Raw genomic sequence first — 18,532 nt, forward strand, 5'->3', positions numbered from 1 at the left:
ACCCATTATGTCAGCTACTCATGACAGTAAATCCTAGTCTGGCCCTGTCCCTGGAGTCCTATAGGCAGCATACAGACACTCCTCCTGGCTGTGCCACCATTGTAGGCAGGGGTAGACAGAGAAGAGGCCACTCACTGAGCTTGAAGGAGACCTGGGGAGTGTCCTGGCAGATAGCTCCTCACCCTGCAGACTCACACGACTCCCCCTCTCTGGGCAGGCGTACGAGCGTGGTATCTCGCTGTTCAAGTGGCCCAATGTGTCTGACATCTGGAGCACCTATTTGACCAAATTCATCGCCCGCTATGGGGGCCGCAAGCTAGAGCGGGCACGAGACCTCTTTGAGCAGGCACTGGATGGCTGCCCCCCCAAATATGCAAAGAGTGAGGAGGGCCAGGTGGCTTGGTGGAGGGTAGCAGGGTGGGGGGCCAGGCCACAGACCTCTGACTCCCCCATTTGTCCTGCCGCAGCCCTGTACCTGCTGTACGCACAGCTGGAGGAGGAGTGGGGCCTGGCCCGGCATGCTATGGCCGTGTACGAGCGTGCCACCCAGGCTGTGGAGCCCGCCCAGCAGTACGACATGTTCAACATCTACATCAAGCGGGCAGCGGAGATCTATGGAGTCACCCACACCCGTGGCATCTACCAGAAGGCCATCGAGGTGCCCACTGCCGGGCTGTGGGGCAGGGGCTGCAGGCCTCTTAGAATATAGGATGGGTCATGCAGGCTGCAGATCTGAGGGTGTCTGTACCTGGGGGCTGGCAGGGAACATTCTGGAAGCTCAGGGACCGGCCTGGTGTGTGGGACCCCTGTGGCAGCTCTCCTCCTGTCTCATGCTGTTCTTGGTGATCTGCATCACCAGGTGCTGTCGGACGAACACGCCCGGGAGATGTGCCTGCGGTTTGCAGACATGGAGTGCAAGCTTGGAGAGATTGACCGCGCCCGGGCCATCTATAGCTTCTGCTCCCAGATCTGTGACCCCCGGGTAGGCACAGGCCTAGGGCAGGTGGGTGAGTGTGGTGAGGCTGCAATTGAGCTGGCCACCTCCTACATAGGCACCCCTACCCTCCACAGACGACTGGCGCCTTCTGGCAAACATGGAAGGACTTCGAGGTACGGCATGGCAATGAGGACACCATCCGGGAGATGCTGCGTATCCGCCGAAGCGTGCAGGCCACTTACAACACACAGGTCAACTTCATGGCCTCGCAGATGCTCAAGGTGTCGGGCAGTGCCACGGGCACTGGTGAGCGGCCACAGCCACCCTTCACCCTGGCCGGGTCCACCCTGGGGCAACACAGTTCCCTGTCTCTGGGCTTATGAGTCCTGTCTCTGCCCTCTGCCCAGTCTTAACCTCCTGGGACTGGGAGCACCAGGGGTCAACTCTGCTTCCCCACCTGAAACTGGGAACTCCTTGAGGACTGGAGCCTCAGGGAAAGGAGAGATCCTCCAACACCTGGTGTGCTGTGGAGAGGGGCCATCCACCGTGTCTGATGCCCCCTTCCCACTTTCCCACAGTGTCTGACCTTGCCCCTGGGCAGAGTGGCATGGATGACATGAAGCTGCTAGAGCAGCGGGCAGAGCAGCTGGCAGCCGAGGCCGAGCAGGACCAGCCCCCACGGGCCCAGAGCAAGATCCTGTTTGTGAGGTGAGGATGGGGGAAGGGGAGTGGGAGTGGGAGTGGGAGCAAGCCAGGTCTTCCTCGGAGGGAGGGTCCTGGGAGGCTGGAGGTGGGCAGGCCACCTGAACAGTGACTGCCCCGCCCAGGAGTGACGCGTCGCGGGAGGAGCTGGCCCAGCTGGCGCAGCAGGCCAACCCGGAGGAGATCGAGCTGGGCGAGGACGACGACGAGGACGAGATGGACCTGGAGCCCAACGGTGAGACCCGCGGCCCCGCGGGGGGGCAAGGGGGTGCTGGGCCCCTCTGGAGAGCTGTGGTAACCAGGTCCTTCCCATCTGCCCCAGAGGTGCGGCTGGAGCAGCAGAGCGTGCCGGCTGCCGTGTTTGGGAGCCTGAAGGAAGACTGATGCACAGCCCCCCCCACAGCCCTGCAATGAAGCCTGTTTGTACGACATGGTCTGAGCCTCCTCCTTGCCCGCCCTCCTGCCACCCAGGTGCCTGCAGGCATTGCCAGCTCATTCTCACTCTGGCCCTGGGCCCAGCCCCTCCACCCCCAGATTGGCTGGCGGAGGAGGTGGTGCACTGGGCTCCAGGCCAGGGCACATGCCCATCCTCACCCTGCAGAGCCAGTTCTGGACTTGGAGGCCACCTGAGGCCTCCTTGATCCCTGAGCCTTGGAGAAGGCGGGGCCTTGCCCCCAACTGCCTAGGTCTCACCAGCCCCTGCTCCCTAAGGCCTGTCTTCTACCCCAGTCAGCAGGTAGAGATTCCCAGCCTCCCCGCGGGAAGATTGGTCAGCAAGCTTGAGAGGTAGGCAGTCCCAGGGACTTAGTTTAGCAAGGTACCCCTATTCTGGACAGAGGCCAGGAGCCAGACCTCGGCCATGGGCCACGCCAGGGTGTGGCCCTTAGTTAAGCTTTGGGAAACCATTAGTAGGCTCTAAGCTATTAAGGGATTTTAAGCATTCAGGGATGTAATCAGATTTGTGTCCTGAATAGGCCACGCAGGCTGCTGTGGGGGATTGGCTTGTATAGGAGGCTGCTGGGAATGTAGGGAGGCCCAGGCTGTTGACTTGGACTAGGGGTGGTCATGGGGACAGAGAGAAGCGATGGGGACAGAAGAGGGCTTTAGGAGGTGACATGTGCAGTATTAGATGGCATTGGGAAGCTGATCCCTCACCTGGCATGTCATAGCTGTAGAGATACTGAGAGCTCAGCCTGGCTCAAGCTTATGGTGTAGGGCCTATATCAGACATCCAGTGGCCATGCCAGGAAGCAAGTAGAACCTCACATGTGGAGCTGAGGAGACAACACAGGAATCCCTGGCTCTGGGGCGGTAACCGAGCCTAGAAACATAGGCAGGCAGCTGGAAGAGACACAATCGAGTTTGGCAGTTGGCCACGGACCAAGTGCCAGGCAAGACAAACAACAGGCACACTGGGGAGGAAAACTGAGCAGGGGTGTGGGAGGCTGTGGGGAAAGGAAGGCTGGTCAGAAGCCTCTTGTGTCGAAGAGGTCAGTAAAGGGGCTCAGAAATGGGGATGGGGTGGGGACGTTGGCAGGGAACTCATGACCTTGGCCAGAGCTGCTTCAGGGCCAGTAAGGGAGCTGAAGAGGCTGAAGAGACTGGAGCAGGTTCAAGAGTGAAAGGAGACAGGAAATGGTGTGGGAAACCCTCTCAGGCAGTTATCACCAGGTGCCCCAGCCAGCCTCAGGGAGATGCCAGTGCTCAAGGTTGCTTTAAATTATTTTATTCAAGAAGGTAGGGAGGACAGACAGGGGACTAAGCTGAGCCCTGAGTCCCTGAACCTCCCAGCTCAGCCCCCACAGCAGGACGAGACGAAAGTTAGAGGGTGGGGACTCCAGCCCCACCCAGACAAGGTTAGGGATAGACAGGACCCAGGAATACCCACTGAATGTCCTCCAAGAGGGTGGTGGCCAAGCACCACCCAGGGCAGGGTTATTTGGGGGTACTACTCCCCTTCTTAGGGGTGGTGGGCTTCTTGCTCTGCCAGAGGTGTCCCTGGATGGTGAAGGCATCTACACTCATGGACATGGTCTTGGCGGGGATCTGGGTGAAGCGCTTGCGGTCTGAGTTGTACTTGTAGATGCCTTCGACCATGGCGGGTGTGACTGTGCGGGGGCCATAGCCCGCCAGCCGAGACAACTCCTCCGTCTCCCCTGACAGGGTGTACAGGGCCCGGAACTGGCAGCTTGAGTCCCGGAAGAGGATCAGGAAGTGGTTGGCCTTGCTCTTCTCAATTTCCTGGTGGGCAGGGGAGGCAGTAAGCCAGCACAGCAAGGCCCCCAACCCTCCCACTGGACCCCCACCCCTGGGCACAGACTGACCTCAAGAATGCGGTTCTTCTGTGGCTCATTCACCTTGCCTGCCAGGCAGCAGTGTGACAAGGCATTGTGGATGATGAACTTGTTGGACTTGGCGCTGGGTTCCTTGTACAGCCGGGGACCTAGGGGACAGGGTAGTCAGCAGGGATGACTAGGGAAAGGCAGGGCCCAGCACTGGCCACCTGAAGTCCCACTTACCTGTGTATTCAGGCACTGATGCAGGGGACGAGGCGTTGCTGCCATTCTCCCAGTCACGGCTACCAGGAAGGCGGCTTGGGGACATGAGGCCTGATGGGGATGGAGCCCTACGGGAAAAAGGAATGGGAATGCAGTCAGTGGGGGGGGGGGGGTTGAAGCTGCCCAGTATGCAGTGGGACTAGGGAAGGAAAAGCCTGGAACCCTCTGCAGAGTGGGAGACATACATGTACATCATATATACCCCCAAGCTCATGCAATGCTCTCCCTCTCCTGGCCTCAGGCATGCTGGACACTCACTCAGGTGCAGAGGCACATTTGTAGGTCCTATCAAGCAGGTACAGACAATCCCAGTTGTATACATACGTGACCTTTCAGCCCTTTAGTGGCAGATGTGCACACGTGCTATATCACACTCAAAAGCTCACACACATGTACATCCAGACTTTGAGAGGCCACCTGCCCAGGCCAAACTCACCGAGATGTGGACCTCTTCACACCAAGGTTATTGGGGGCCTCATTGGCCACTGTTGACAGTGACAGAGTGGACTGGGAGTAGACCTTGCTGAGCCGGGAACCTGGGGATAGAGTGCATCGGGTCAGATGCCCCCAAAGCCCCCTCACCTTCAAAAATGCCCAGTGGGGTCTTAGCTGGCAGGCAGGGGAGGGAATGTGAGGTCATCCCTGCCAAAAACCCTCACCCAGTGCAGCACCGAGCAGAAATCTCTCACCCCTAAACATACCTGCGGGGGCTTCATCCATTAAGCCAGCTCTGCCCAACAGCCCTTACCCTACTGCAGCCCCCACATCCCTCCAGAAGTCTACCCAACAGGCAGGATACTCCCCCCTGAAACCTTTACCACCCACATAAGGCCCCCCTGAAATATATCCACCCTCTCCCCAAAGGGGCCTCATTCAGCAAGCCCTGGAGAGGGTCACTGGGCAGGCCATGTCCCACAGGGTCCTCACCCAGCAGGCCACGGGCTGGGCTTCGAGCCAGGGCAGAATCATCACAGCAACCAGAGCGTGGCCGGGGGGCCCTCCGTCCACCCCGGCCTGGCCCTCCGGTCCCTGAGGCCCGTGGCCGAAGCACTTTATCCAGGTCATCCATCAGCTTCAGCTGGGCCCGGCGTTCATACTCAAGCCGTGTGAAATCCCCCCGCCGGGGGCCCACCTCTTCTTCAGCTGGAGCCCTAGTGGTGGGGGCCAGGGGGCCAGGGGCCATGTCCTCTTGGGCCAGCCTACAGGTGGAGAGAATGAAGCGGTCAGACAGACCATGGGATCACTGGTGGCAGGGGTCCCTGGGGCTGTGCCCAGCCTCACCGTGCAGCCTCCTCCCTCTGCTGCTCTTTCTTGGCCTCCTGCCACTGTTTCCGCCGCTGCACTTCCTCTGCCCGCCGCTGTTGCCGCTCCAGCAGGCTGGCTCTCTTTTGGGCCATCTCGTCCTCAGGCTTGTCTTCATCCTGGGGGCAGGCACTGAGTCCAACTGGCTGTCTCTCCCTTGGCACAGCTATAATCTGATCAGTCAACCCAGCTTGCCAACTATTCACCTGTCCTTTTGGTTTTGTAATTAATTGTTCTAAAGGCATTTAGTTGGTGCCCACTTTATGCATAGCCCCATGTGCTGGGTATTGACACAACTGGGGCAGGGCAGAATTGGGCACTGCTCCCACAAAGCGCTTAATCCAGTGGGGAAGACAATCTGATATCACACCAATAGGCAGCTACCAGTCTACACTGCAGAGATGCACCAAGCAAGGCTTCCTGAAGGAAGCAGCCCAGAGAATGAGGAGGACTTAACTGGGGAGGGGTGAAGAGAGTGGTCCAAGCAGAGGGAACAGCAAGTACAAAGGCCCTGAGGCCAGAACCAACCTAGCAAGCATGTAGAACAAACAGCAGGGAGGCTAGTGTGGGCCAGAGCTGGGGAGAATGGCATTGGACAAGATCAGGGTGAGCAGAGCCTAAGTACTGGTTTTATTTTTATTTATGGTTTTGTTTTGTTTTCTTATAAGTACCGGTTTTAATCCTAAGAGCAAGGGGGGAGCTACAGAAGGATTTTAATAGGGCAATGACAAGGACCAATCTGCATTTTTTGAAAACCTCTGGCTGCTCAGTTGGAAATGCCAGGTATTTGGGGGAGGGAGGTCAGTATAACCAGTCAAGATGCGATTGCAGGTGGCCCGGTGGCCCAGGCTGGGGGTGCCATGAGGATGAAGAGCAACCAGATACAGAACAGGGTCCAGAAGGGGAACTGGCAAGGCCATTGGGGGAGGGAGGGAGAGTGTAAAGGAGATAGCAGGAGGGGGAAGGAGATGCCATTGAAGACCCTTGCCCTATTTGTCCACTCTGTCCATTACCCACCCATCTATCCAGCTGCACCCCCCATCTATCTGTCTACCCATCTACCCTGTGTCCACACATTCCACCTATCTGTCCATCTGGCTGCACACATTTTGCCCATTTCCACGTGGCTATTTAGCCACTCATTCACTCACCTTCTGTCCATCCACCTGATCACGTCTATCCACCTGTCTAGCAACCACCTACCCACCCACCAAGGTGGCTCACCTTGTAGAAGAATCCCAGCCCGGTGCGCGGAACTCCCTCTGAAGAAGCATCTTCCTCTAAGGAATCATCACCAGGGGGGCTCCCATCTCCCTCATTCTCAGCCGAGGGCTCTTCCAGACTGCCCAGTGGGATCTCGATGAGGCCCGGCCTGGCCATGGGCTCCTCCGGAGGTGGCCCTTCTGCCAGGAGGATGGAGGAGCGTGTCTGCATGGGCACCTGGCTCGGTGAGAACTTACGCAGGTGGGGGAGGCTGTCCACATCATGGGGAGGTGTGAGCACCCTCGTCAGTGGCGCCAGTCGTAGCTCCGCTGGCCGTGCGTGCTTCGGGCTTCGGGGTGTTGGGCTGGGACCAGGCCCGGGGCTGCGCCGGACAGCTGGGGCACGCCGTGTAGGGCTGGCGGATGCAGCTTTAGGACCCGTCGTGGGGACAGGGATAACCCACGCAGCAGGAGGAGGGGTGGGTCCAGGGGCCTCCGGTGGCGCCAGGAGCCGCTGCTGCTGGTCCGTGAGCCTCTGCATATCCCGTTGCAATGAGCTCAGTGCAGCACTCAGCTTGCTGACTGCCCGGTTATAGTCCCCCAGACCTTCGGGGGGCACTGGGCCCAGTTCTGGTGAGAAAGTCACTGCCTTGGGCCGTGGGGATGGCTCACCCTGGCCCTCGCCTGCTGGCCGCTCCCCACCAGGGGAAGGACCTGCTTCTGCTGCTTCTACCTCTGCCTCCGCCTCCCCTCCTGCCTCCTGCGGCTGCACCTGCAGGAAAGCGCTCTTGCCCAGTCGCTGGCGGTGCTTGGCAAAGATGGCTTCTATCCGTCGTTTCTGAGCCTCTATGGCCCGCCGTTTCTCCTCCAGCCGGGCTCCGAGTTCACTCATCTCTGAGCTCAGGGCCTCTGGTTCCGCTGGGGTGGACACCGGGGAGCCAGCTCCGGCCTCTGCCTCGGCCCTCACCAGCTGCTTCTTGCGTTCAGCAAAGCTGGTCATCTTCACTTCTGAGTTGCTGGCAGCTGGGGATGAAGCCCCCACCTTCGGGGAGCCCTCAGACAGGGCCGGTGGTTTCAGTACCTCCCCTGCCAGGCAGGGAGACAGTTTTGAGGAGCCCTCAAAGTGGGGCACGTAGGCAGGTGCTTTGTCGGGTGGGTAGGGGGAGACCAGCGGGGGTTTGGAGGGCCCCTCAGGTGAGTGGAGGTAGAAGCTGCCATCGGCAGCCCCATCTGGGAGTAGCCGGGGCTCGGCACTGTGGATGATCTGCAGGGCCTCCTCAATGGTAGGCAGGTCGCCAGGCTCTGGTGGTGGGTGGGCAGGGGTCAGGGCCGGCACAGGGCGCGGGGGGCCCAGGCTGTCTGAGCTGACAGAGCGGAGTAGGACGGGGTCTCCCATGACGACATCCACGTCGCTGTCCAGGCCAAAGGGGGTGCTGAATGATACAGCCTGGGAAAGGGGACGGCTGGGCGGCCAGAGCGGGGGGTCAGCCCCTGGGTTAAGCCCTGACCCACCCCAGCCCCAGCCTGGCCCAGCCCTCTCCCCTGCCCAGGCCCTTGAGATGCACTCACCTGAGCTGCCGGTTCCAGGCCTTGCCCAGGGCCTCCATGTGGGACATGGATGGGGAGGACTTCAGTGAGCCTAGGGAGGGGTGACTCAGTAGTCACTATGGGAGGTCACTGGGGACCCTGGGTGGGGTTAGCCAGGGGGTGTCACTGGGTGAGTCACTGATGGGTCATTATGTGGATGGAGAGCTGGGGGCCATTTAGTTACTAGGGAGTCCTGTTGAGCCACTGAGTCAGTGTGGGTGTCAATGAATGTCACCACGTGCCAGAGACCTAATGGAGGGGTCACAGGGTGACAACATGAAATCAGCTGGGGCGATCTTTGGGTGGGTTTCAGGGACATCCCCCTGCCCTCACCTGTGGATCCTCGGAGTGGGGACTGGGGGCCACCAGGTGACAGGAGTGAATGGCGGAAGTTGAAGACAGGAGAACTGCCAAGAGATGCACGTCAGCCACAGGACCCCCTCCCTCACCTCTCCCAGGGTAGAGAGCAGAGCATCCCTTAGGCCTGTCCCAGTGATGAGCCGGGAGGAGGATCCCGTCATGGCTGTGGACACTCACCCAACCGGGAAAAGCGTACCTACTGCCACTGCTGTTCTGAGGGGTGGAGGCCTCTGTGGCCTGGGGGGAAGCAGCTGCAGCAGAGAGAGGAGGGTCAGTCAGAGCTTGGCCTCCCCGACCCCACCTGGACCAGGGCTGGGCCTCACCGTGACCGTCAGGCAGGTCCTTGGCCTGCACGAAGTCAGGTTTCAGCACCTCAAAGCACATGAACATCTCAGCCAACAGCACCACGAGGTTGATCTGGAGGCGGAAGGCAGGGTCAGCTCATGGGACCCACAGCCCTGGATACCCACGTTGGCCCACCAGGACCTTACCTTGAGGGGTGGTGGCACATAAAGTAGGTCCTCAAGGGACAATGGACAACCACGAGGAAGGCGAGAGGCGCAGAAATCCTGCACCAGCTGGAGGTTGTACAGGCTGTCCGCCACAGACATGGGGTCCTTGAGGCACACCTCTGCAGGGACAGAATGCCCGGGTCTATGAGGAGAAGGGGAGCCCAGAAAAAGGAGGGCATCCCTTGGGTCTAATGCCATGAACCCTTCAGGAGGTGGGTACTGTGATAGGCTGTTCTTCCGGTCTATTCATCTACTATTTCCAAAACCTAGGGCACTAGTCACCTAAGAACTCAATTCAAAAAGCTTTTCCTGCCTGGCCAGTGTGGCTCAGTGGGTTGGGCATCCTCCCGTGCACTGAAAAGGTTGCCAGTTCAATTCTGGTCAGGGCACATGCCCAGGCTGTGGGCTTGATTCCTAGCAGGAGACGTGCAGGAGTCTTACTCTGGCATCGATGTTTCTCTTTCTCTCTCCCTTCCTCTCTCTCTAAAAATCAATAAAAAATCTAAAAAAAAAAAAAAAAGCTTTTCCTGATTACCCAGCACCCTTCTAGGCACCTAACATCTGGAATGTTTTGGATGAACTTGCTATCTCTCTCTCCAAACTAGAATGTGAGCCACTGGATCCCTGGCCTCTAAAATGAGGTCTGGCACATAGTTCACTCTAGAAATATTTGCTGCAGAAATGAATCATATGAAGCGCAGAAAAGTTAAACACTTATGTGAAGTCACACCGCTAATTAGGGGAAGAGAAAGGTTTAAACCTAGGTCTGCCAATTCTGGAAGCTGCACTCATAATGACTGCACCACTCTAGGAACAGATGCCTGGGTGCTAGGTCTTAGGACATGGGGCTCCCCAGGGCGGGGTCTGGCCCAGGCCTATTCACTCACCCTCAAGTCTCAACAGCTGGGGACAATAGCAGTGGATCGTGGCAGCCAGTGCAGCCCCACTGGCCAGGTCCTGGAGGCCCGTCACGGTGGGAAAGCAGGGGGCACAACGGGCCACAGTACGATCCTTGCGGTATCGGATCTGCGGGTGGGAACCAGGTCAGGTCAGAGGTCAACTGGCCCCCAGGTCAGTGGTCATGCAGGCTGGGCAGGGAAGCCTGGGGTTTCCACCACGAGGGGGGGGTGTCCCCAGAGCCAAAGTGAGGGCCAGCCTGGAGCAGGGGAAGGGCAGCAGCAAGGCAGAGGAAGTGTCTTCGAGCAGCCAGGCCAGCAGTGGGGGCTGGGGCAGGGGCTCCTGGGACCCTGGGGTGGGGGATACGTTACCATGGGGGGTTTGCTCCCCGACTCCTTCAAACAGAAGGCAATTGCGTGCTGGGGGGAGAGGAGCAGCCGTCAGCGGGACGGGAGAGGTGCTGACTTGCTGGGCACCCAAGCACACCTCCGGGAGTGGGGAGAGGAGAGCCCTGAGCCCAGTCCTGAGCCCTTGGCCATCCAGCTCCCTGACTGCACTCTGGCCAGCTTTGGGGATCCCAGCTCCTCCCAGCCTGGAGGGACCCCACAGAGCAGCCTCCATGCAGGGAATCCTCCCCCCACAAAAGACCCAGGCCCCAGCTCAGGGAAAGGAAGCAGGTAGGCAAAAGGAGAGGAACCCCCAACCTAGCCCCCAGGGTTGGGGGAAAGAGGGCCTGGAGTGAGAAAAGGTGGGGACCTCATCCAGCCCAAAGCCTCCCCCCACATTCAGTGGTCACTTTCCACTTGTGCTTCAAGGATGGGCCCCTCCCACCCCCCAAAGTTGAGATCTATCCTTAGGGCAGCTGGAATCTCAGGAAAAATCTGCCACCTTCTTAAGTTTGAGGACCTTCCTCTTGGTTAGGAGGGGTCTTGTCCATGTGCCTGGCCCATCAGGGTCAGGATCATGGATCTGATGGGCTGAGGTCTTCCCTTCAGAAAAAGTGGAGGACTCCCCACCTCAGCTCAGGTGGACGAGCTAAGGGAGTTCTACCCTTTTGATTGATGGGAGGGGAGGTTCATCCCATCAGGTAACGGGAGGGGTCTGCCCTCTCAGTGAACAGCAGAGATTTCCCCTCTTCTCTTGGTTCACAGAAGGGTTGTCTCTGTCCCCCAGGGCTGGGGGTCACACCTCCTTTGCTCACAGCTTGGGGGAGGTAAGAGGAGTAGTAGACAGGCAGACAGACACAAAGCGACAAGCGGGGCAGGCAGACGGGGCAGAAAGGGCCCCACTTACAGGAACCAGCTTCCAGTACCAGCGTGTAGGGCACTGACCCCAGAGAGGCAGAGAGGAGATGAGAGGAGCAGGCACAGGGGAGGGGAGGGGAAAGGAGGGGAAGGAGGGAGGGAGGGAGGGAAGGAGGGAGGGAGGGAGGGAGGGAGGGAGAGAGAGAGACAGAGTCACCTCCAACACCCTCAATGCAGGAATGGCCACAAGGTACAGCCCCGCACTGCCCACCCAGCCCTCTGATTGTCTGTCCTTCGGTCCATCTATCGCCTTAATCTCACCGAGGGCTGTGCTGGGGCCACCCCATCTGCAGGGGCTGCAGGAGATGCTCTCTGGGCTGCTTCCTGCTCTGTCTTCTCCTGCAGCCTCCGGATTGTCTGGGGGGCCAGGAGAGGTCAGTGTTCTGGTCACTGGGCGATCCTGGCCCCCAGCCCATCCTGGCCCAACCCCACCTACCGTGTCCACCCAGAAAAGGAGCTTGTGCTCCAAGCTGGCCAGGGCCAAAGGACTGGGCAGCGTCTTTGTCCACTCTAAGGCGAAGGCAACCATGAGGGCGTCAATGACAGCTAGGTGGGCTCCCTGTGGGAACAAGGGCTGAAGGGTGAGACCAGAACAGAATAAAGGGGAAGAATCTGGAAGTGGGAGGGGCTCCAGGGCCAGGGCCAGGGCTCATGGGTGGGGCCTCAGGAAAGGAACCAAGACAAGGGACCTGGAAAAGCCACTTCTGGTGGGCTGGGCTTTGAGGTCATTAATTAGGGCGTAGGATCTGGGGGGCCATGTAGGGAAGTCCTCAAGGGCCATAGTAGCATCTTTTGGAAGGACCCACGCCTGGTGGGAAGAGTACTGATGGGGGGAACCTGGCCTGGTAGGAGCAGCCTTTGGGGGAGGAGCCAGGCCTGATGGGTGGAGTCCCAGAAAGTGGCCAAGTCCTGTGGACGGGGCCTACCATGAGGACAGGCTGGTGTCTCAAGTCGGCCTCCTGCACAGGGCGCTCCGGCAGCGCGGGCACCATGCCCCTCCGTGCCAGCAGGGCCAGCAGTGCAGAGGGGCTGGGGGGTGATTCGAGCTGCGGCAGCGCCTGGCGCCAGGCCCTGCAGTACAGCTCGGCCGAGAGCAGCAACCGGGTCACCGGGGGCTTCACGTGCTCCTGCGCATACTGGTCGGTGTAGAAGGGTTCCCACAGCTCCGAGGGCACGTGCTCTGTGCAGGAGAGAGGTGTGAGGGCAGGTCAGGGCCACCAGGACACCCCCCCACCCCCCCACATTACATGGCTCCAATTAAGGGAGCACGGCACAAGGGAGAGTCGGGGACCTGGGCAGAGACAGGAGACACAAGTGTAGAGGAGTCTGCCAGAGGAAGGAGCGAGGAGGAGGTTCGGGCAGGACTGAGGGGCTCTGCAAGCAAAGGCCAGGAGGTGGGAGAGCGCACAGTGCCTCAGGGAGAGGTCTTGTTTCAGGGAAGGGGGGAAGGGGGGAAGGGGGGAAGGGGGGAAGGGGGGAAGGGGGGAAGGGGGGAAGGGGGGAAGGGGGGAAGGGGGGAAGGGGGGAGTACAATAATACAATATGCTTAATCGCTTGCCCTGGGCGCTCTACAACACCCTGTAGGCTCATTTACACCTTACTGTAACCCTAGGAAGCAGCAGCCAGGGAACAACTGGTAACTCCAAAACTCAGGCACAGAGAAGAAAAGCAACCTGCCTAAGGCCACTCAGCTGGGCCATGATGATGGAACTGGCATTCAAACCCAGGCCTCAAGCAGACTACACGCTCTCAGCGGGAGGCTGGGGTGGGATGGGCTGGCAGGGCACCAAACGGGAGGCCGTCAGGATGCAGACACTTTGGGAGGGGTGAGTGGTCTGACCCTGGAGGGGGAGGGGGAGGGGGGAGGAGGGAGAAGGGGGGGGCTCAGGTGTGAGAGGAAGATGGGGAAAAGAGGGTGGGGACTGAGACGGACGTACCAGAGGCTGAGTAGGAGGGGCCTGGGACTTAGGAAAGAAGCAGCCACGAAAACCCTGAGTGAGACCGCGGGGCAGGAAGGGCCTTAAGGAAGCCCCACATGGAGGTGGGGGAGGGAGAGGTGACTGAGGCCAACATAGGGGGACCTGCCCTCATGTGGTTCTTCCAGGGAGGGCCAATGCTCATTCCAATCAGAGAAGCTGTTTTGAATATTGGGGTTCTGAGAATGGGGGCAGGATTCTATTGCTTAGATCATTTGATCATGACCAGACCTTCCTCTGGTGCCTCTTTTCACTACCATGCTCCCAGGGACCTAAGCATCCTTGCCTTAAGTCCCTCAATGGCCAGTCTCTTTCCTCAGCCCCTAAAATCACACTTGACCTTCCCACTTAACCTCCTACCTCTGTGGAGAGTTTTGCCTGTTCTCCGCCCCTCTCAGCTCAGCTGCTCCAACGAGGAGTTCGCCAGGCTTCGCCTCTTTCCAGCCTACCCCCACCTAACCTCCCTGATCTGGCTCCTACCCTTCCAGTTCCCAGCCTCCTCAAGGCCAGCAGTGGCCATCCGACACACAATCGTGGGCCCGTATCTTGCCTCTGCTCTCTGCCCGGACCTCCTCCTTCTGGAAGCCTTCCCCCCGCCCAGTGTCTCATTTCCCACCACTCAAACTAAGCCCCCTCCTCACATGCCCCTTCAAGGCACAGCTGACAGCTCTGTCTCAGCAGCCTTGTAAATGGACATGCCCCCCACACACACACTTTGATGGCTTCCACTGCCATCTGAGCACCTGCTGTAGCCTTGGCATCTCCCATAATCCTTAGCATCTTGCTCCAAACCTGTTCCTTCTCTCTGTTCCCATCGCAGTGAGAAATCACTATCCTTCACTCACTCAATTTCGACCTCCTGGCATCTTTCAAAACCAAACCCTTCTCCCTATCTCTCCAGCTCCTACTCATTTCCTGCTCCCATCAACAAAAATTAAACAAGTTTCTTTTCTGCCGGACTTGTCAGGGCCTTCAAAATGAAAACACGAGGTGAGATCTTGCTACCAATAGCTAATGTTTAACAAGCACTTCCTCTATACCAGTGTGTCTCCGCCTCTGTTCTATTGGCATTTAGGGCTGGATAATTCTTTGTGTCCAGCAAGGGGTGGGGCAGGCTGTCCTGTATTGTAAGACTGTTAGCAGAATCCCTGGTCTCTAATCACTAGATGCCAGTAGCACCTTCCTCCCAAGTAATGACAACCAAAAATGTCTCCAGACAGTGCCAAATGTCTCCTGAGAGCCGAGATCAACCCCCACCTCACCTCTGGCTGAAACCCACAGTTCTAGGCTATTAAATGTTCATTATACATTTACTATAGAGCAGTGCTGTCCCATAGAAATACAGTGCAAGTCACATATGTAGTTTTAAATTTTCTAGTAGCTACATTTAAAAAGTAGAAACAAGCAGCATTAACTTAGTAATATATTTAACCTAATATACAGCTGACCTTTGAACAACATGGGTTTGAACTGGATGGGTCCACTTATATGTGGATTTTTTTTCAATAAATAATGTAAACGCTTCTCTCCTCCCTATGATTTATTAATAACATTTTCTTTTCTCGCTTTATTGTAAGAATACAATGTGTAATATATAGAACATACAAAATACATGTTACTCGATTGTTTATGTTATCAGTAAGACTTCCGGTCAACAGTAAGCTATTAGTAGTTTTGTTTTTGGGAAGTCAAAAGTTATCCACAGCCCCAGTCAGGGCCCACGTGGGAGGCAACCAATCGATGTGTCTCTCTCATATCGATGTTTCGCTCTCGCTCTTTTGCTCTCTTTCCCTCCTGCTCTCCCTTCCTCCCTCTCTAAAAATCAATGGAAAAAATATCCTTGAGCAAGGATTAACACAAAAAGAAGTTATCCACAGATTTTCAACTGTGTCCCTAGCCTCCACGGGGTCCCCTGGACATTCAAAATATTATCATTTCAACATGCAATACAAAAACATTATTATTAATGAGATATTTCATGGTTTTTTGGTATCAAGTCTTCAGAAGCCACTGTGTTTGTTACATTTATAGCACATTGCGGTTCAGACCAGCCATGTGCCTCGTGGCCACCATAGGGGCAGTAGCCCTAAGCGCCACTAGCATTTACTTACACCACAGCTACCTTCATACGTTTGGTCATTTAGTCCTTACAGCATTTACATTCTTACCCCCATTGTGCAGATGAGAAAACCAAGGCCCAGACATCTGACAGAACTTGCTAAAGCTCACGTAGCCAGTAAATGGCAGCACTGACATAAACCCGGTTTCCCTGTGCAACACACTGATATTCTGAAGGCACAGGGACTGCCTGTGCTGGTCCCCAAACCTGCTTGAAGACGGCACCCTGAGCCCGCCTGCATGCTGCCCAGCTTCCTCGCACCTGTGCCTGAGTCACCAGAAGTACCCCTTCCCCGGCCGCCCTTCCCCTGGGTGCTTGCACTTCTCATCTCCTCCTGTCAGTCCCCAGTGCCCTCGGAGCCTCACCCACGTCCTGAGAGGCCCTTCCCAGTCTCACCAGCCTCCCTCATCCCCAGCCTCCCTGGGTTACCACCGGACCCCCTCTGTTCTTGGAGAACTCCTTGTTGGTCCACACACCATGCCTAGTGTGTGTGATTTCCTCCCCCTGGCAAATTCCTATGCATACTTCAAAGTTCGAGCCTTCCTTCTGAGGAGCCTTCCCTTCTCCTCCCCTCCCCGGAAGATTTTAGGGATTTCCTCCCCCACCTCCCCTACCCTGAGGCTCTCTTGCACCCTCTACTTATCACTCAGGGCAGCGATGACCTGGTTTTATGTCCCATATCCCACTCTCCCACGTCCAACTCCCAATGCATCCTGAGCACCCAGCACTGGCCTGGCACCCAAAAGGCATCAGTAGAGTCCCAGAGTTCATGAGCCAAGCAGAGTTCTGTACCCCACTTTCCTGTCAGGGCCTGGTGTCCCACCTTCCTCAGCCCCTCTGTTTAGAGAACCTGAGTGGGGAACAGACTGAACTTGACCCTTCGGGAGGATGTCACACAGCGCAGGGACCTGGGTCAGTGCATCTCCTCAAGGGAACCTCACTTTCCTTCCTGTGAAATGGGATAGTAATTTCTGCTGTCCCCTGGCCAGGGGACAATGACTAGTATTAATATTATTAATAAAAACATCACACCTGTGCCAGGAGCAGTAACAGCAAGCATCTATGTAGCGGGTACTATGTGCCAGACACAGTGCGAAGAATTCTATAGCTGGGCTCTCTCCTCTGCCTCCCAGCAACCTTGTGTAGAAGGTACTGACTGGGCCCGGGCAGTGTGGTCCAGTGGTTGAGCATCTGCCGGTGCACCACGAGGTTGCTGGTTCCAGGCCAGTCGGGGCACACGCCCCAGCTGCGGCTGCGGGCTCAATCCTTAGCAGGGGGCGTGCAGGAGGCAGCTGATTAATGTTTCTATCTCTCTCTCCCTCTCCCTTCCTCTCTCTCTAAAGTAATAGGAATATATTTCTTTTTTTAAAAAGACGAAGGTACTGACTGGGATTCCAATCACTCTTGCACTGTCCTGGCACAGTGGCTGTCCCACAGACATTTGCGAAATGGATAAATAAGTGAAGGAATGCCTTCTTTTTCAGAGGGGAATATGGGAGCTTAGAGAATTGGGATAATTTGTTCACAGTCTGATGGAGCTAAGACTCAAACCCAACTCTGATTCCCAAAGGTGAACCCTCTATGGCCTCATAAGCTGGGATGTGAGGGGCTGGGGCCACCAGAGTCTCTCCCCACCAACCGCCTTTCTTCCTCAAGCAGATCCTTGGGGGCAAGCAGGCCCCAGAGTGGGCGCTGCATGGGAGGGTGCAGGGAGAGAGACTGGGAGAGACAGGCTTGAGCAGAACCGGGAGAGGGACAGCTATCACCCAGACCCACACCCAGAACAGGTTGATCTGGGAAGGCCACTGAGGGAGGATGGGCTGTGCCCAGCTGCTGCCAAGACCAGTGGGCAGGACCAGTAGGTGGGCAGGGCGTCCCCCAAGGAAGGCCCAGTCCTTAATTAACCCCTTCTTCCCCATGGCCAGGCCCTAGGTCCCAGCTCTGGCAAGTGGCCCTGACTGGGCCTGCCCAGGGCCTCCAATCCCGGCGACCTACCCACTTCCTCCCGCTCGGGGCGGCCCGACTTTTACACACACGTGGGCCCGGGGAGGGAGTGGGAGAAGGGCCTGCACCTGGGCCCCGCCACAGGCGGTCCTGGCCGAGCCATCTCCCTTCCACTGGGCCGCCCGCCTCCCAGGCAAAATGGGGCAATAAGTCACAGCTGCCGGCCCTGGCCGGGGCGGCGGAGGCCAGAGAGGGGTCCCGGGGCTCCCCGCGCCCCCGCAGCGCCGGCAGGGCGGACGCGGGGTGTGTGTCCGGGCCTGCGGGCGTGTGTCCGGGTGTGCGCCGGGGGTCCTCGCGCGCACGACACGAATGCGCAAAGACGGGGCCCGCGCCCGAGGCCCCGGCGGCCCGCAGACGCCGCCCGCTCACCTGGGGCCGCGACGTCGGGGTCTCGGCGCGAGGCCCGGCCGCCGGCCCCACCCCCACCGCGCTCCCGCAGCCCGGCGGCCAAAGTCCAGCGCCCGCGCCGAGCGGCGAGCCCGGAGGCCCGGGGACCCCGCGGCCCGCGCTATTGTTCCCGCGCCGCCGACCTCCCAGGCCCGCCCCCCGCACCTGCCGCCCCCCGGCGGGTACCTGCGCCCCCGAACGCGGCCCGCAGCACCCACGCCAGGCTGGCCGCTGCCTTGGCCCGCGAGAAGTCGTACTGGTCCAGCGACTTGATCTCGGGCACCAGGAAGGTCCTCCGCAGCGGCCCGGGCCCGGGGGGCGCCGCCTCCACCATGGCGCTGCCGCGCTGCGGGCGCCCGCCCCGCGCTCGCTCGGGCCGCGCTGCGCTCGCACCCGGGCCGCCGCCGCCGCCGCGTCGCCGCAGCCGCCGAGCCAGGTGCGGCCGCCACCGACCGCGACGCTGCGTCGGCCCCGCCCCGGGGCGGAGCCCAGGTGCGCCCCGCCCCCGCCCGCGCCCGCCCGCTCGGGTCCTCGCCGCAGGGTGGGGCGCGGCGGCTGCGGACGGGGAGCGCGCCCGGGGGCGCGCCCGAGGGTGCGGGAGGGCGCCCGGGGAGGCGAGGACCGCGCCCGTGCGTCCTCAGCTGTGCGTGTGAGCGGTTGTGCGCGCCTGTCTTCCAGCGCAGGA

At 58.8% G+C, this 18,532-nt stretch overlaps 2 protein-coding genes across 5 annotated transcripts in view; one reads left to right on the forward strand and one right to left on the reverse strand.

The window, feature by feature from the left end:
* The window catches only part of XAB2 (XPA binding protein 2), a 30,446-nt gene extending 28,378 nt beyond the window's left edge, over positions 1-2,068 (forward strand). Inside the window, exons 13-19 of the mRNA XM_081134679.1 lie at positions 218-380; positions 468-658; positions 860-982; positions 1,072-1,243; positions 1,516-1,645; positions 1,765-1,874; positions 1,962-2,068. Coding sequence (XP_080990805.1) covers positions 218-380; positions 468-658; positions 860-982; positions 1,072-1,243; positions 1,516-1,645; positions 1,765-1,874; positions 1,962-2,023 — 951 coding nt within the window. The 3' untranslated portion in view covers positions 2,024-2,068. The remainder of the gene's footprint in view (positions 1-217; positions 381-467; positions 659-859; positions 983-1,071; positions 1,244-1,515; positions 1,646-1,764; positions 1,875-1,961) is intronic.
* Positions 2,069-3,343: 1,275 nt separating this feature from the next.
* CAMSAP3 (calmodulin regulated spectrin associated protein family member 3) lies at positions 3,344-18,227 on the reverse strand. Of its 4 annotated transcripts, XM_081134450.1 has the most exons (19): positions 18,034-18,227; positions 12,288-12,541; positions 11,798-11,920; positions 11,623-11,718; positions 11,351-11,383; positions 10,429-10,476; positions 10,048-10,186; positions 9,140-9,279; positions 8,972-9,065; positions 8,845-8,899; positions 8,622-8,695; positions 8,271-8,340; positions 6,724-8,164; positions 5,479-5,618; positions 5,125-5,396; positions 4,634-4,733; positions 4,159-4,265; positions 3,964-4,082; positions 3,344-3,880 (listed from the first exon to the last, which is right to left on the reverse strand). In XM_081134450.1, the coding sequence occupies exons 1-19, from the start codon at positions 18,179-18,181 to the stop codon at positions 3,575-3,577; spliced, it is 3,759 nt and encodes a 1,252-aa protein (XP_080990576.1). In that variant the 5' UTR covers positions 18,182-18,227; the 3' UTR covers positions 3,344-3,574. The 4 variants fall into 4 exon arrangements, with proteins under 4 accessions (XP_080990576.1, XP_080990577.1, XP_080990578.1 ...); XM_081134451.1 differs by lacking the exon at positions 11,351-11,383; XM_081134452.1 differs by lacking the exon at positions 10,429-10,476.
* Positions 18,228-18,532: the final 305 nt, after the last annotated feature.

Source organism: Miniopterus schreibersii, assembly GCF_964146895.1.
Source record: "Miniopterus schreibersii genome assembly, chromosome: 4".
Lineage (NCBI taxonomy): Eukaryota > Metazoa > Chordata > Mammalia > Chiroptera > Miniopteridae > Miniopterus > Miniopterus schreibersii.